The sequence below is a fragment of the Oncorhynchus tshawytscha genome, linkage group LG07 (assembly GCF_018296145.1).
Source record: "Oncorhynchus tshawytscha isolate Ot180627B linkage group LG07, Otsh_v2.0, whole genome shotgun sequence".
Lineage (NCBI taxonomy): Eukaryota > Metazoa > Chordata > Actinopteri > Salmoniformes > Salmonidae > Oncorhynchus > Oncorhynchus tshawytscha.
In genome coordinates, this window is record NC_056435.1 from 26,351,993 (window position 1) to 26,365,771 (window position 13,779).

The window sequence follows — 13,779 nt, forward strand, 5'->3', positions numbered from 1 at the left end:
GGGGAAGTGGGGACATGCAGGAGGGCAGCTGCAGGTCAGGGTCAGGCATGGGCTCACATTCTTCATTAAAAGTAAGCCAGGTTGTCATATTTATCATACATCTCATTACACTACGCTGCTGGGCAAGAAACTCTGCATAAAGACATAAACCCAACAAGGGTAACAGAGCTTCTTCTTGCACACGAACGAATGCAAACATATTTGCATAATACTGTAATAACAACAGTGGGAAATCAAGCTGTCTAATAAAAAGAGACAGCGTGTTGAAGGCAGCCTCTCTTCTTCTCCCTAAAGTACACCGATGTTTCAGATGATTTATTTATACATCCAGCCCCCTTTCCTTGCTTTTGGAATTGAAGTCAGAGCTACTTCCTCCTCTCATCCATCTGGGAAAGCCCAACATGTGGCAGATACAAGACGATAACAGTACTAATTTAGATGGAATCAGGTCATACACAAGGAGCTCTGAAGCTCCGAAATCCAAGTTCCATTTCTGAAGTCTGGTCCAAGTGTCTCAATTCTGCAAGAGAAGGATATTTACAGGATCAAACCCCTTCATTCCTCCAATGAGTAATTGTATCCGGGTCACACAACAAATGACTGTCGCTCAGGTGCTTCCTTGCTGACTGTGAGGGTGACAATACTTTACCCTCCTGAGATAACCGACAGTACCTGCGGCTCCTTTTAGCAGACCCTTTGAGGTTCTAGTCATATAGCAGAGCAACTTACAGGAGCGATTGGGGTTAAGCACCTTTCTCAAGGGCACATCAACAGATTTTACACCTAGTCAGCCTGGGGATTCGAATCCACATCTTTTTGGTTACTGGCCCAATGCTCTTAACCGCTAGGCCACTACCTACCTACCTTCCTACCTTACCTTCCTACCTTTTTGCAGTGCATACAATGACTAGGAAATGTTGTGTGTATGACTTGAGTGGCAGGACACCAGCACTGGTCATGTGAATTATGCTTTTTTTTTTTGTTGCTTTTTTTTCTGAGGAACACCAATTCAATGCGTAACCCAACTCGCCTTTCAACCAATCATCATCTGTGTATCGAAAGTGGAGGCTTTGAGTTGTACACATTTTTTGTCCAGTGTTACATCCCATCCTTGGAGAATATATACAATTCAGTGGAGGCTGCTAATGGGAGGACGGCTCATAATAATGGCTGGAATGGAGTAAACGGAATGGTATCAAAGAAGTACTTTCCATGTGGATGATACCATTCAATTGACTCCATTCCAGCCATTATTATGAGCTGTCCTCCCCTCAGCAGTCTCCACTGATACAATTAAATGTCAATCATTTCAAACGAGCAGGTGTCGACACACCAGTGCAATTGCTAGTTCGTCCAAATGTGTGTTTTCTCTAGTCTAAAACACTGTCAACGCCTAACTACTTTATATTTCAAATTAAATGTAGATTGAGTTATTTGAATACCACATGGCCATAACTCAAAGTCCATTGCAAATATATTCTCTTTTTTTTTCATTACAGCTATAACGTCAGCACAGTGCCAAAGAAAAATAAACATCGCAATCTCATTGGAGGAAATTGAGTGGTCAACGTAAGCGCTCCCCGTGAATGAGAAGAAGAATAGGTTACAAAGCAGGGGATGACAAGTCAGAGATATCGACAGGCAATCGTGCAAACCTAAATAATCTTTAGGACTAAACAATCAATCATATTTGGAGTAAATATACCCAACACAGAGCGACAGATTCGAGAGTTTGTGCTTTTGGAATCCACATCCAAAACTAGACGAGGGTGCGCATTCCAGAACAAGCTTGGCGTTTTTAGCTTGTTCCATCATCATGACGCTGACAATTGAATAGCTTAGACTATGTGACTTTTGTGATAGGCATGCTTGAAATAATGAGCAAGTATTTTATTTGAAAAAGCCTACTTACGTTTACAAAAATGGAACGACAGCTTTACATGTCAGAGCGCAAAAATATGGATACTTGCTTGAGACGTCTGAAGCAGGAACTGGTATGTCATCTTATTTGAGTTTTCTGATTATACAATGTTTGTTTTCTGTTTCTACTTCAACTGTTGTTCTGATATCCAATTTTAGTATATGCATTCAGATGTAGCGTGTTTTGGACATTTTTAATGCCAATGCAACTGGGTCACAAAATAAGTAAACAGCTACGAAAATATAAATTATAATATTTAGTTGTTATACAGCTGAGGTTGCATAATACGGCATAGTTCCATTGACGTTTGTAAATAAGTTAAACTCAAGCAAATCAAATGCTCAGTTCGAACATTCGATCCTATGATTCTTGCAGACCGTTGTTCATGCGTCTGGGATGGACGGGATGAAATGCTCTCTTTTCTTTCCATGAGATGCTCAGTGTTCTTTGAAGACTCTTTCCAACACGCTATGGCCAACAATTTTCTGCAATAGTGTTTTTTAGTCAGACATGATTGCTTATGGGTACTTTCATGTAAAATAAAATTACTGTTCTCAGATTTTTCATTCATAGATTTTAGATGTGTATGAAATGTTGTTTTTTTTGTGTGCAAAATGCTATATATCCATTGTTTAGCTGGAATGGAATGTTTGTATCCTATATATTTGACTGTGATATGTGCTTGTCTCACGCTATCTTAAGATGAATGCCCTTACTGTAAGTCCCTCTGGATAACAGCATCTGCTAAATTACTACAATGTCAAAGGTAAATGTTTTACATACAGATCTCATATTACTGTATTTCATTATTTTGCAAAACATTTTTTAAAACATTGATGTCACAAATATAGCATTTGTACAGTTCTTTAGTTATTTGTTACATTTGACTGTGTAAAACCAAGCAGTACTACTTCTTTATCTGAGAATGATGAGGATATATAGCATTTAGCAAGAAAACATAATTATTTGTCTCTCTGAAATGAAACCATCAAGTGATAGATTTTAAACAAATACATGTTGAACAACCCCATGTCATGATTAGATATCGAAAAAGCACACCAATCTTTCATAATTTCTTTAAACAATAAAAGCTCATTTATCAACATTTCTGAAAATGGATATATAGTGTTTTGGAATGAAACTTCATATATTCACCTGCTGCCTATATTAATGGTGCAATATGCAGAAATTGCCTGGTTGCAAAGATTCTAACAGTTTGCCTAATTTCAGTTTATGTGACAAAGCAAGTGTAGAGATTCATTGTATCATCTAATCCGCTGTGAAATATATTTTTCAATAATCAAAAATATTGTATTTTCAGCTGTTTGAAGCTGGTGTACCAACCCGAAAGTAAAAGACATAAAAAAACGAAACTTAACTAAAGGGAAGCATAGAAATAGCGCACATAGAACAGATCTACCGCTTCTTATACTTGCTTTCAATGAGAATGACAGTCTGTAAATCACATTGCAATGTGAATTTGGAGGTGTCGCCTAAAATGTTACACATTGCAGCTTTAACATTGCTTTATTAATATTCCTAACTTTCATACACAGAGGCATGTCTAGGCTATACACTCCCTTGACACTATGATGGGTTTTGAAGACAGTCTTCTGAAATAGATAGGCTATTGCTGTAAATCTATTCTGTTTTCATAGGGCCGTTGTTGGGGACTTTGTGATTTTAAAAAAAACGGTATTCTCAGTTTGAAGTGTACGATTCACATTCTGGGTTCTGACTGCTCATGTTCCAGATCCTTTGGCAGATGCACACACAGCATTTTCAAAGCAGCATTAACTGGCACAACTCCTATTGGAACGCTCTTCAAACGGGTAGAATGTTCTTTAACCCACATGCCCAGGGCAAGGCATGCACGGTCTGTAACATGACACTTCTGTGGCTTCTGGGTTGTCTGCACTGAATTAGCTCCACGTCTGTCAACTGGCCTGGCACTCTGATCACAACAGGAGGGAGCCATGGTATGGCGTGTTGTGTGAAGTGATGGTTGCCATATCACAGTTTGCAAACCAAAAAAGAAGAGGGAGTCTGTCATCCCTGTGATGAAGCAGAAACAGAGAGCAGATGCAAGTTAGTTTTTTTTTTACTCTCCCTGAGTCTGTCCACTCCTGTACCATGCAGAGCACAATCTGTTGGAGTGTCTTGTACCCCTAAGGTGTTGCCGATGCCAAAGTTCCCACATGTCTGTCTGTGTCTGCCTACGCTGGTTCCCCTGAACCCCCATTTACCATTATACCAGTACAGAGAACAAGCAAGGGGGTGTGAATAAGAGCAATAGAATAGAAAATAATAGAATAGAAACTAATGGGATAGAATAAGGACTGTAGCTTAGCCTAATTATCTAAGTCTACTCATCTTATTGTGAATGTTATATATATCATGCTATGGACTGTTTTATCATCAGCTTTCAACACCATAGTGCCCACAAAGCTCATCACTAAGCTAAGGACTCTGGGACTAAACACCTCCCTCTGCAACTGGATCCTGGACTTCCTGACGGGCCGCCCCCAGGTGGTAAGGGTAGGCAACAACATGTCTGCCATGCTTATCCTCAACACTGGGGCTCATCAGGGGTGTGTGCTTAGTCCCCTCCTGTACTCTCTGTTCTCCCACAACTGAGTGGCCAAACACGACTCCAACACCATCATTAAGTTTGCTGACGACACAACAGTGGTAGGCCTGATTACCAACAACGATGAGACAGCCTATAGGGAGGAGGTCAGAGACAAAAATGTAAGCAAGACAAAAGAGCTGATCATGGACTACAGGAAAACATCGAAAACATTAACATCGATGGGGCTGTAGTGGAGCGGGTTGAGAGCTACAAGTTTACATCACCAACGACCTACCATGGTCCAAACTCACCAAGACAGTCGTGAAGAGGGCACGACAACACCTTTTCCCTCTCAGGAGATTGAAGATTTGGCATGAGTCCCCAGATCCTCAAAAAGTTCTACAACTGAACCATCGAGAGCATCCTGAATGGTTGCATCACTGCCTGGTATGGCATCTGCTCGGCATCTGACCATAAGGCGCTACAGAGGGTAGTGCGTACGGCCCAGTACATCACTGGGGTCAAGCTTCCTGCCATCCAGGACCTATATAATAGGCAGTGTCAGAGGAAAGCCCAAAAAATGGTCAGATTTTCACCTAAGTCACCTAAGTCATAGACTGTTCTGTCTGCTACCGCACGGCAAGCAGTACCAGTGTGCCAAGTCTAGGACCGAAAGGAGCCTCAACAGCTTCTACCCCCAAGCCATAAGACTGCTGAACAATGAATCAAATGGCCACCTGTACTATTTACATTGACCCCCCCCACACACACACACATTATTTTTACTCTGCTGCTTCTCGCTGTTTATTATCTATGCATAGTCACTTTACCCCTACCTACATGTACAACTTACCTCGACTAACCTGTACCCCCACACATTGACTCGGTACTGGTACCCCCTGTATATAGCCTCATTATTGTTATTTTAATGTGTTACTTTTTATTCATTTTTACTTTAGTTTATTTAGTAAATATTTTAGTAACTTTTTTAACTGCATTGTTGGTTAAGGGCTTGTAAGCATTTCACGGTAAGGTCTACACCTGCTCTATTGGGCGCATGTGACAAATTAAGTTTGATTTGATTTCATGTGAAAGTCCTGTATGGCAAAACAAATTCTTGGGTGTATAACAATGCAACATTGCTAAGCACAACGGCGATGTCCTTTTCAAGGCAACTAATGTCCCCCCCGAGTACCTCCTGAACATCTGCATGGTGATGTAACTTCAGCGCGTCAAAGGATATCAAAGCTTTTGACATCAATACTAACACTAATTTCACTTTTATGGTTCTTCTTTATCTTTTATTCGCCTCGAGACATTTCAAACATAACCATCTGTCAGCTTGGAATGCTATTCTAGGGAGGGTGTGTGTGAGCTGTGAGGTCATGGAACTTCTGAGAGAACAACTATGCCAATGCCGTTACGTCCTGAGGTGGTGAACCAAGCTACTGTGCTCACGGAGACTCTCCTTGTTCTCGGTTACCTTCAGGGCGTAGGGGTAGCGGTGGTACGGAGCAGTGGTCTCAGTTGGTTTGTTTGGAGCATCTCTTGTGGTTCCATTCTCCAGCCGGTTCCTTCCTTCCTTCCCCTTGGCTAAAATTGCCCGGGGTCACATTGGCAGGTGGTTTGCATGATGCGATCGTTGAGACCGGATGGAAGCGGTTCACAGTGAAAAATAAATGATTCAACCCCGAAAACATAAACAAGTTGCTCAAGACCTACATAACGAATGTCATGGTAGTAGGTCATTACTATTATCTTGAGCGTTTGCAATACAATGATCGAGTAAAGTTTTCTATTTTTATTGTTAGGGATTTTGGTGAGCACTTGCACAGCACGCAATATCTACAGACTTCTGTTCAAGAACAATCTTTCAAAGATGTCGCTGATGTTCTCTAAGGCTTAAGCAACCCACTGCTCCCTTCCAGCTTTATCATTTAAGGCAGAAACAAGGTCTGCGAGGGCCAGGAAACTGCCCATTAGACCACCTCCCAGTGTTAAAGGGCCCCAGGAGGCTTGGCCTGGCTCACCCCACCTCTGGTCTATGGGCAGCGTAGAGCCCTGGCTCACCCCACCACAGGGCTCTGCTATATGGGCAGTACAGAGGCATGGTCTGTATGCCCTGGATACAGATCCCAGTAGTGCCCTTGACCAATACAACCTACCATTCATACTCAATAAGAGGTGTGTGCGTTTGTGTGTGTGTGTGTGTGTGAGAGAGAGAGAAATGCCCTCTCTAATAGCCCAGGGTTTGATCACCTTTCCTTGGCCTCTCATTTCTCCTTCCTCTGGCCATTAACACTGAATGGCTCTCTTTTAAATTCATGACATGAAGTACATGTGTTTAGTTGACACTCCCTTATTAGGCTGAACTGCCACTTAAAGAAACAGCACCCAAACACATTTATTTGTTCATTAAATCCAGTTAAACCGTGTTAATAAGGGTTCTGTGTACGTGTAGGGAGACAGATTTCACCGTAACAAATGCGCCACGCTTGCTCAGATTTTGTTTCCCCCTCAACTGAATGAGGAGAGAACACTCAAGAGCCGCGACCCTAATCTCAACCGAGTGCAAAGATAGTGTTCATTTATTTATGCTGGGTGGGACTTAATTCACATTCATGCATATTCAAAGACTAGCGCAAATGTTAACTGTGTGATAGTTGTTGAGCGCTCCTTTGCACACTTGATATGACGTGGCACCTCATATCCTTTTTCAGAGACATAACTTTTAATGGGTAATCATCCAACATTAATTCCGGACTGCCAGTGATTACTCCCCACATTTGAAGCATTCAGAACTTAATTGCCAATTACGGTCCGTTTGCATCACTGCATTTGTTGCCTGAGGATGGCTGGATTGTCCTTAACCTGCACTTTTTACTTCCTAATACGTTTTCAGTCGCTAACCAACTGTCTACAGTCTACAGGTAGACCCTGACGGATCAAACTGCTGAAGTGATGCTAACACACTAACATTACAGAAAGCTGATGACTTAGCTCCAGTATTTGAGATATGGCTTTAATAAGCTAATGGTACCAGAGAGACAGTGTTCGATGCCCTGCAGTCCCCCCCAAAAAAGGAACCATTTCCCTCTCCATTTGCTGAGTTTAAGATCTGTTATCAGCACATTTCTATGAACCACTGACTCAAGCCGTCTCTGCAACACAATACAGTAAACATTTGGGGTGGGAGAGTACACTGAGAGTACACTGCCCTGGGGAGACAGTCAGTCCAACAACAAAAAAATGTGACTTGATTTGATCCGGCAGAAAGCTGATTCCAGCTCGTCTGACCTATTTGGGCCGCAAAGTTTTGGGGTCATGTGAGGTCAATTAAGTGCCTTAGTTGGCACAGTGAAGTCAACAGTGGGGCTGAAGCCTTTGAGGACATTGTGAATCATTTAAGAGAGCCAAATGGAGTAAACGGTGTGTGCTTTTGGATAATTGGAGCGGATGAGTGTATTTGGGAGGGAAGAAGGATTGCATGTTGAGGAGTAAGCATGCATGAACAAGTCAGCCAGATAGATTCCATGTGAATAGGAATGGTAGCATCTCCTAACAAGAGGTTGCAGTACAGCTGTAGAAGGGCAACTTCAGCCCCTTGTGATGTAATCTTGTTGACTAATGTTATTGACAATTCCACATGTTGTTTTATGGAGATAATCGGGAAAAACCCAACCGTGTGCACCATGTGGCAATGCTGGTTGAACCTTGATGTGGTTTGAGGTAAACAGTAATTATATAAAGCCTGTTCACCAGCTTCTAAAGACTCCGGCTAATTACACCTAATGAAGTCAGCCATATGTTTTAGCGCCTAGAACCGCAGGAGAACACAGAGACGACCTCATTGTTCCAATTACCTTCACCTTCTATAATGGCTACTCAGGAACACAGACTCCTTTTGTCTCTCTGCTGATGTTGCGTTTCATTTTTCGGGTGGAAATGTCAGCTGAGCTGCGTGTGGATTACGAGATCTTCTGTGAGACCTTTTCAAGTGCTTCTTCGTGCATCATTTTCTTTGTTTGAATATGAAGGGATGAAAGGCTAGTTTAGGGTTGGTCAGTACAGTGGCTCTTGCCACTGTTGAACGATTGACCATGTTGTCTTATCAGTTCTTAACAAGAGTGTCTGCAAAATGTTGAATGATTTTTTTCAGGCAAATTATAGTGATTTATTCTTTTGGTGCAGGCCTGCAGGTTTTCTTTTAAAAATATGATTTACGAGGTCGCTCTTCGTATTAAGCATTACAACATGTTATTAACATATTGTAAACATGTTGTGACGTCACACATCAGGACATACTGCAGATTATTATGTTCGCCTCTCACATCTCAATCACTTCTTGCTGATACTTTCCTGTCTGTCGTTTGCTAGTGTGTTAGTTACTGAAGTTACTGATCCAATGCTTTCCCACTTGGCACTTATGTGTACCACAGTCAACAAGTACAATATCATTGACCTTGCTACTTATGATACCCATCCCCCCTCCTGTTCTTCAATAATTGAATCCCTCTAGACATCTAAACATATGGCAAGGCCGTCATAACACTCACCCCCCCCCCAACACCAACTCACACTGCTGTTACCCCAAACACCACTTCCACTGCTGCTGACTCTCACCCAGTCTTTGTCAATTAATGCGTGCTTGAGTGAACCCACCCCCACGGTTAGGGATTAACGTCTAGACAGACACAACTGATTGGCTGCCAGGACAGAGACTGGCCCTGATTGGCAGGGGCTACATATAGGGGTTGGCAGGAAGGGCTGTTTGAAAGGTGAGAGTGGAGAGTAGAGACGGACTGACAGAGCAGCCAAGAGAGAGGAACAGACTTGTGTAAAAGTTATAACAAGGTAAGATGATTTTATTAGGATCTTAGACTGATGGATAGATTTAATATCTTGGACGTGTAGAGTGATATATAAAGTTGATGTTTTCTATATTTCATTTAATTGAACAGCATTTTATCCAACTTGTTCGGATGTTTGCAGTCTACTGTGAGTTGGAGCAATCTTATAGAGTGCACACAAATAATGTTACATTGTTGGTATGGTGGACCAATTGTATTACCCAGCTGTATTAGCTGTCCTTGAGTGAAGGCTGTCTCTATTCAGAGAGACAGTGAAAACAGTCAAAGCACAGTTGGTCAGACTACTGAAATATGATCTGTTATTCCAATCCCTTATTCAAATGTTCAACTGCAACACGGCATTCTCCAAACGATATCAGCGTGGATTGAAATGCTTTTTTTGGTGTTGTTCTATTTCTGTAACATCACACAGTTTTGCGTTTTTAAGGAGGAGCATCCGCATCTGTGTATTCTTAATTCCGAAGACACATCTGTCATATCAACAGCTAAGTTCAAAGTAAGTCCGGGTGCATGGCTTCATTTTTAAAGACACTCTATTGCCTCAGGGACTGCTTGGCTGCGGGGAAACGGTTATAGCTTGGTCACATGACATAAGCTCAGTCCCACAGGATGCTGGAACAGAGAGAGAGAGAGTAGTTTGAGAGAGAGAAAAAGAGAAAGAGAGAGCGTGGGAGAGATGAAGCCAGAGATACTCCTCCCTACAGCTGCTGAGCGACAGGGTCCTCTCACATACGCAAGCCATATGGGGGCCCTGTCATTCAAAACGGGTCATGTGACCGAACAAAAAAACATGAGTGGCCTCAAAACACAGAAGGGCTACGGTGCAGCGAGAGATAAACTGTAGCAACACCAATGGAGATATGGAAAACAAATCATTATTGGTGAGGGGTAATTATGTTAGTACCATGTGTACATTTTGGTTCATCTTTGAGTTCATTAATTTGTCCTAAGCGGTGCTGTGATCTAACTAAGTTCAACCGTAGAGGGGCAATGTAAACACTGGTCAGTGTTTGACAGAGGGTTATAGATGTGTTATAGAAGTGCTTGAATGGATGAGTTTTGCTGACTGGCCATTTCCCTGTTTTTGTCTCCCCCCTCTCCCTCATCCTCTCCCCTCTCTTTCCCTACAGGTGTCTATGAAGGAGGCAGGAGATGGCCTCCATGCTCAGATGAACTCCATGATGGGGGCTCTTCAGGAACTCAAGCTTCTACAAGTGCAGACAGTGCTGGAGCAACTAGACATCTCAGGGAGGCCCATCCAAAGGGCGGCCCCACCACCAACAGCAGACACATGTGGCCCTTGCCCTATCCCCAGCCTCAAGCCTACCCTCGGCCCTGTCCACGATGAGACTCACAGGCCCCCCTTGGACTGGACAACTGGTCGGGAGGAGCAGCGGCAGCAGAGCCGAGTGGGGCACCGGAGCAGCCTGGGCACCTCTCCTTCCTCCTCCAGCCTGGAGACATTGGAGACTGAGAGTGAGAGCCAGCCTCTCCCTCTCCCCCGCAGAGTGTCAGGATACACTGCCCCACAGGTGGAGTACTGTGGCCCACGTCTTAGCCAAGTGTTTCCAGAGCAGCATCAGCAGCCGGCTCACCCAGCCCAGGTGGTGGATCTGCCTGGCATCCTCTACAGCCTATCCAGGGAAGGCCCCTCGCTGGACAGCGACTACTCCCAGGACAGCATGGACGACTCCAGCGACTGGACCTCCTCGCTCATGAGCCGCAGCCGCAACCGGCAGCCCCTGGTCCTAGGGGACAACGTTTTCGCCGACCTGGTGGGCAACTGGCTGGACTTGCCTGAGCTGGAGAAGGAGGAGATGATTGGGGGTGTTTGTGTGGGGGCAGACGGAGCCGACAGGCCCGACTCCCCAGCCCACCCTCTCCGTCTCAGCCGCTCCCAGGAGATCTGCAGGAAGTTCTCTCTGACCACCAACATCTTCAAGAGGTTCCTGCGCAGTGTGAGGCCTGACAGGGACAAGCTCCTGAAGGAGAGGCCAGGCTGGATGGTCCCCGAGAGCCAGGAGGCCAAACTCTTCAAGAGGCCCAAGAAAGTGGCCAAGCAGCAGGCCAAGGGAAGCTTCTACCTCCCGTTCTGGGCAGGTGTAGGACAGCAGCAGCAGGGTAAGGGCCGGCCATGTCCCCAGCTGGCTGAGGAGAGACACAGCCAGAGCCAGAGCCAGTTCTCAGAGATTTACATAGACAGGAGACAAGAGTGGAGACAGGAGGCCAGAGTGGAGAAAATGCAGCCCTTGTTTGACTACAACACGGCTGTGTGGGTCTGATGCTGACGCTGCTCCAGGGTGGTGGCAGGTGTTGGGGATTTGGCTGGGAGCTCTGGGAGGTTTGTGTGTCTGTCTGTCTCCACTCAGAGAATGGACTGACTGAGGAATGAACATCCACACTATTTCCCAACAGAGAGATTATCAGGGCAACTGTTTGTCTGACAATCCTAAGACCTAAGACCTGTGACTGAGAGAGTAAGCAGGACTTCCTCTTATAGATGGGTTCACCAAAACAATTGTTAGGGTTCGAATGAGTCCGTAAGTGCCCTGGACTTATACGATAGACGGTACTTCAATATAGACATGATGCTCAGATAATGCTCTGAATTCCATCGTCATGGTTCACACCTCAACCCTGTTTCATTATGTTTGAATGCTGCTGTAGGTCCCACCCAAGTGTATCCCCACCCTCATGTCTCATCTCGTACTTCTATCTAGCAATAGAACACAGCTGTTACACGTACTGCATGAGCTCTAGTAAATGTTTTATCTGTGACGTTGTGAAACAGTTGTCACTGAACTGCCACTAAACATGACCACAGGTGCTTCTTCGCCTCGAGTCAGACAGCTGGATGAATACACAAGGGTCTAATATTGTCACATCAACCTCACTCAGGGATCGGGATGTGGCCTGTGTGACCGACTGGGTTTGAACCTGGATCTCCTGTGCGCCACAAGACTGTTCTAGCCCGCCGAGGTAAAGCCTAGGCGTTAGCTTGGGGAGCTAACACAAGTCTTCAGGTCTCAGGCAAGGTTACTCGTCACATATCCTTGGTCTCCGAACCAGCTCCGTTACACCTTCACCGTTCACCAGCCACCTACACACACAAAGCCAATCCAGGATAGGGTTATCTCTTGCCTAGTAGACATGATGGCACATCTTGACTCTATAGCCAATCCTCCTGGCTAGCGTATTACACATGAGAGAGAGAGCGAGAGCTGTGTGCCATCTGGTTGCCTACAGTTACATAAGGACAAGCCAGCAGCACAGACAAGAGGTGCAGTCATTCAGCGTAGGCTGTCAAGCGTTTTCCCAATCAACCCTAAACTGCGATGCGGCCGTTGCATATGTATGTAATATGTATCTAATGCTAAGCAGGGCCTGGAGATTTCAAGATAGCAGAGGACTGAGGAGGAGAATGTTTACAGTGAATCCTTCCACATGTACATACAGTACTATACCTAATGAAGTCAGCCATATGTTTTCTCTTTGCGCCTAGAACCACAGGAGAACATGTTAATGAGCATGTTAATGATGTCAACAAAGTCTATTAGCCATTGTGTTCATTTCATTTAAAGGGTCTTAAAGAGAGGAAGATTGAACCCAGTAGAAATGTGGTTAGTCCTAGCTCTCTTTATGAAAGATATTGAGGCGTTTCGGGGAGATTTCACAGAGCAGTATGGCGCAACCTTTACCTTCATTTCCCAGAGCTGAGCTCCACATCATTTCCTCAGTGAAATCACTGAAGTGACAAGGACTATTTATCTTATTTTAGAAGACATATGGTATGCAAATGCAATCCTCAGCCCTCAGTAATAAGAGTGGCTTGAGGAGTTGATTTGATGTGAAACATCACCCCATCCATGCATTCAACAGACATGAATTTGATTTGACATGAATTTGATTTGATTTGTTAAATATCGCTATGCACATATGGCGGGTTTTTCAATATTCAGGTGGGATTATGTTCAGTTGGTCACACGTGGACGGACCGCCTCTACAAAGCCTGTTATGCTAGAAGAGCCTCTCTGCCTGTCTTCTTCATATTTACAACTGTAATTGTCATTTTTAGCGCTGTTGTTAAAACTGCGGTTCTGCGAACCTCAAAGTGTTACTGGGTGTAAAACTGTCACTGACTCTTTGTAAATTAAACTGTTTTCTGAAAAAAGACGTGCCACTCTGGTTCCTCGACTGAAAATGTAATTTGTATGTTCCGAACATAAATGTACTCTTTGATCGGTGACCCATTTTTATTGGGTGATTTTTAACACCCCCAACATACTTTGAACCAATTAGTCTGTCTCGCTATGTTTAGATTTGAAATAGTTCTTCGTTTTTTGGGGGGGGGGATATTTTTTGTTGTTATACTAATGGTAACAGCAGATTTACCACATACAGTATACCCTGTGAGA

At 44.0% G+C, this 13,779-nt stretch overlaps 1 protein-coding gene across 2 annotated transcripts; it reads left to right on the plus strand.

The window, feature by feature from the left end:
- Positions 1 to 1,406: 1,406 nt before the first annotated feature.
- On the plus strand, positions 1,407 to 13,537 carry LOC112254220 (PAK4-inhibitor INKA2-like). Of its 2 annotated transcripts, none has more exons than XM_024426564.2 (2): positions 1,407 to 1,994; positions 10,495 to 13,537. In XM_024426564.2, exons 1-2 carry the CDS (start codon positions 1,923 to 1,925, stop codon positions 11,644 to 11,646), a joined length of 1,224 nt encoding a protein of 407 aa, XP_024282332.1. In that variant the 5' UTR covers positions 1,407 to 1,922; the 3' UTR covers positions 11,647 to 13,537. The 2 variants fall into 2 exon arrangements, with proteins under 2 accessions (XP_024282332.1, XP_024282333.1); XM_024426565.2 differs by lacking the exon at positions 1,407 to 1,994 and adding an exon at positions 9,109 to 9,347.
- Positions 13,538 to 13,779: the final 242 nt, after the last annotated feature.

Bases quoted from the DNA above. Each gene is read 5' to 3' on its own strand.
- LOC112254220 (XM_024426564.2), top strand. From the start codon at position 1,923: ATGGAACGACAGCTTTACATGTCAGAGCGCAAAAATATGGATACTTGC. The intron at 1,995-10,494 runs GTATGTCATCTT...CTTTCCCTACAG, and splicing joins GACGTCTGAAGCAGGAACTG to GTGTCTATGAAGGAGGCAGG.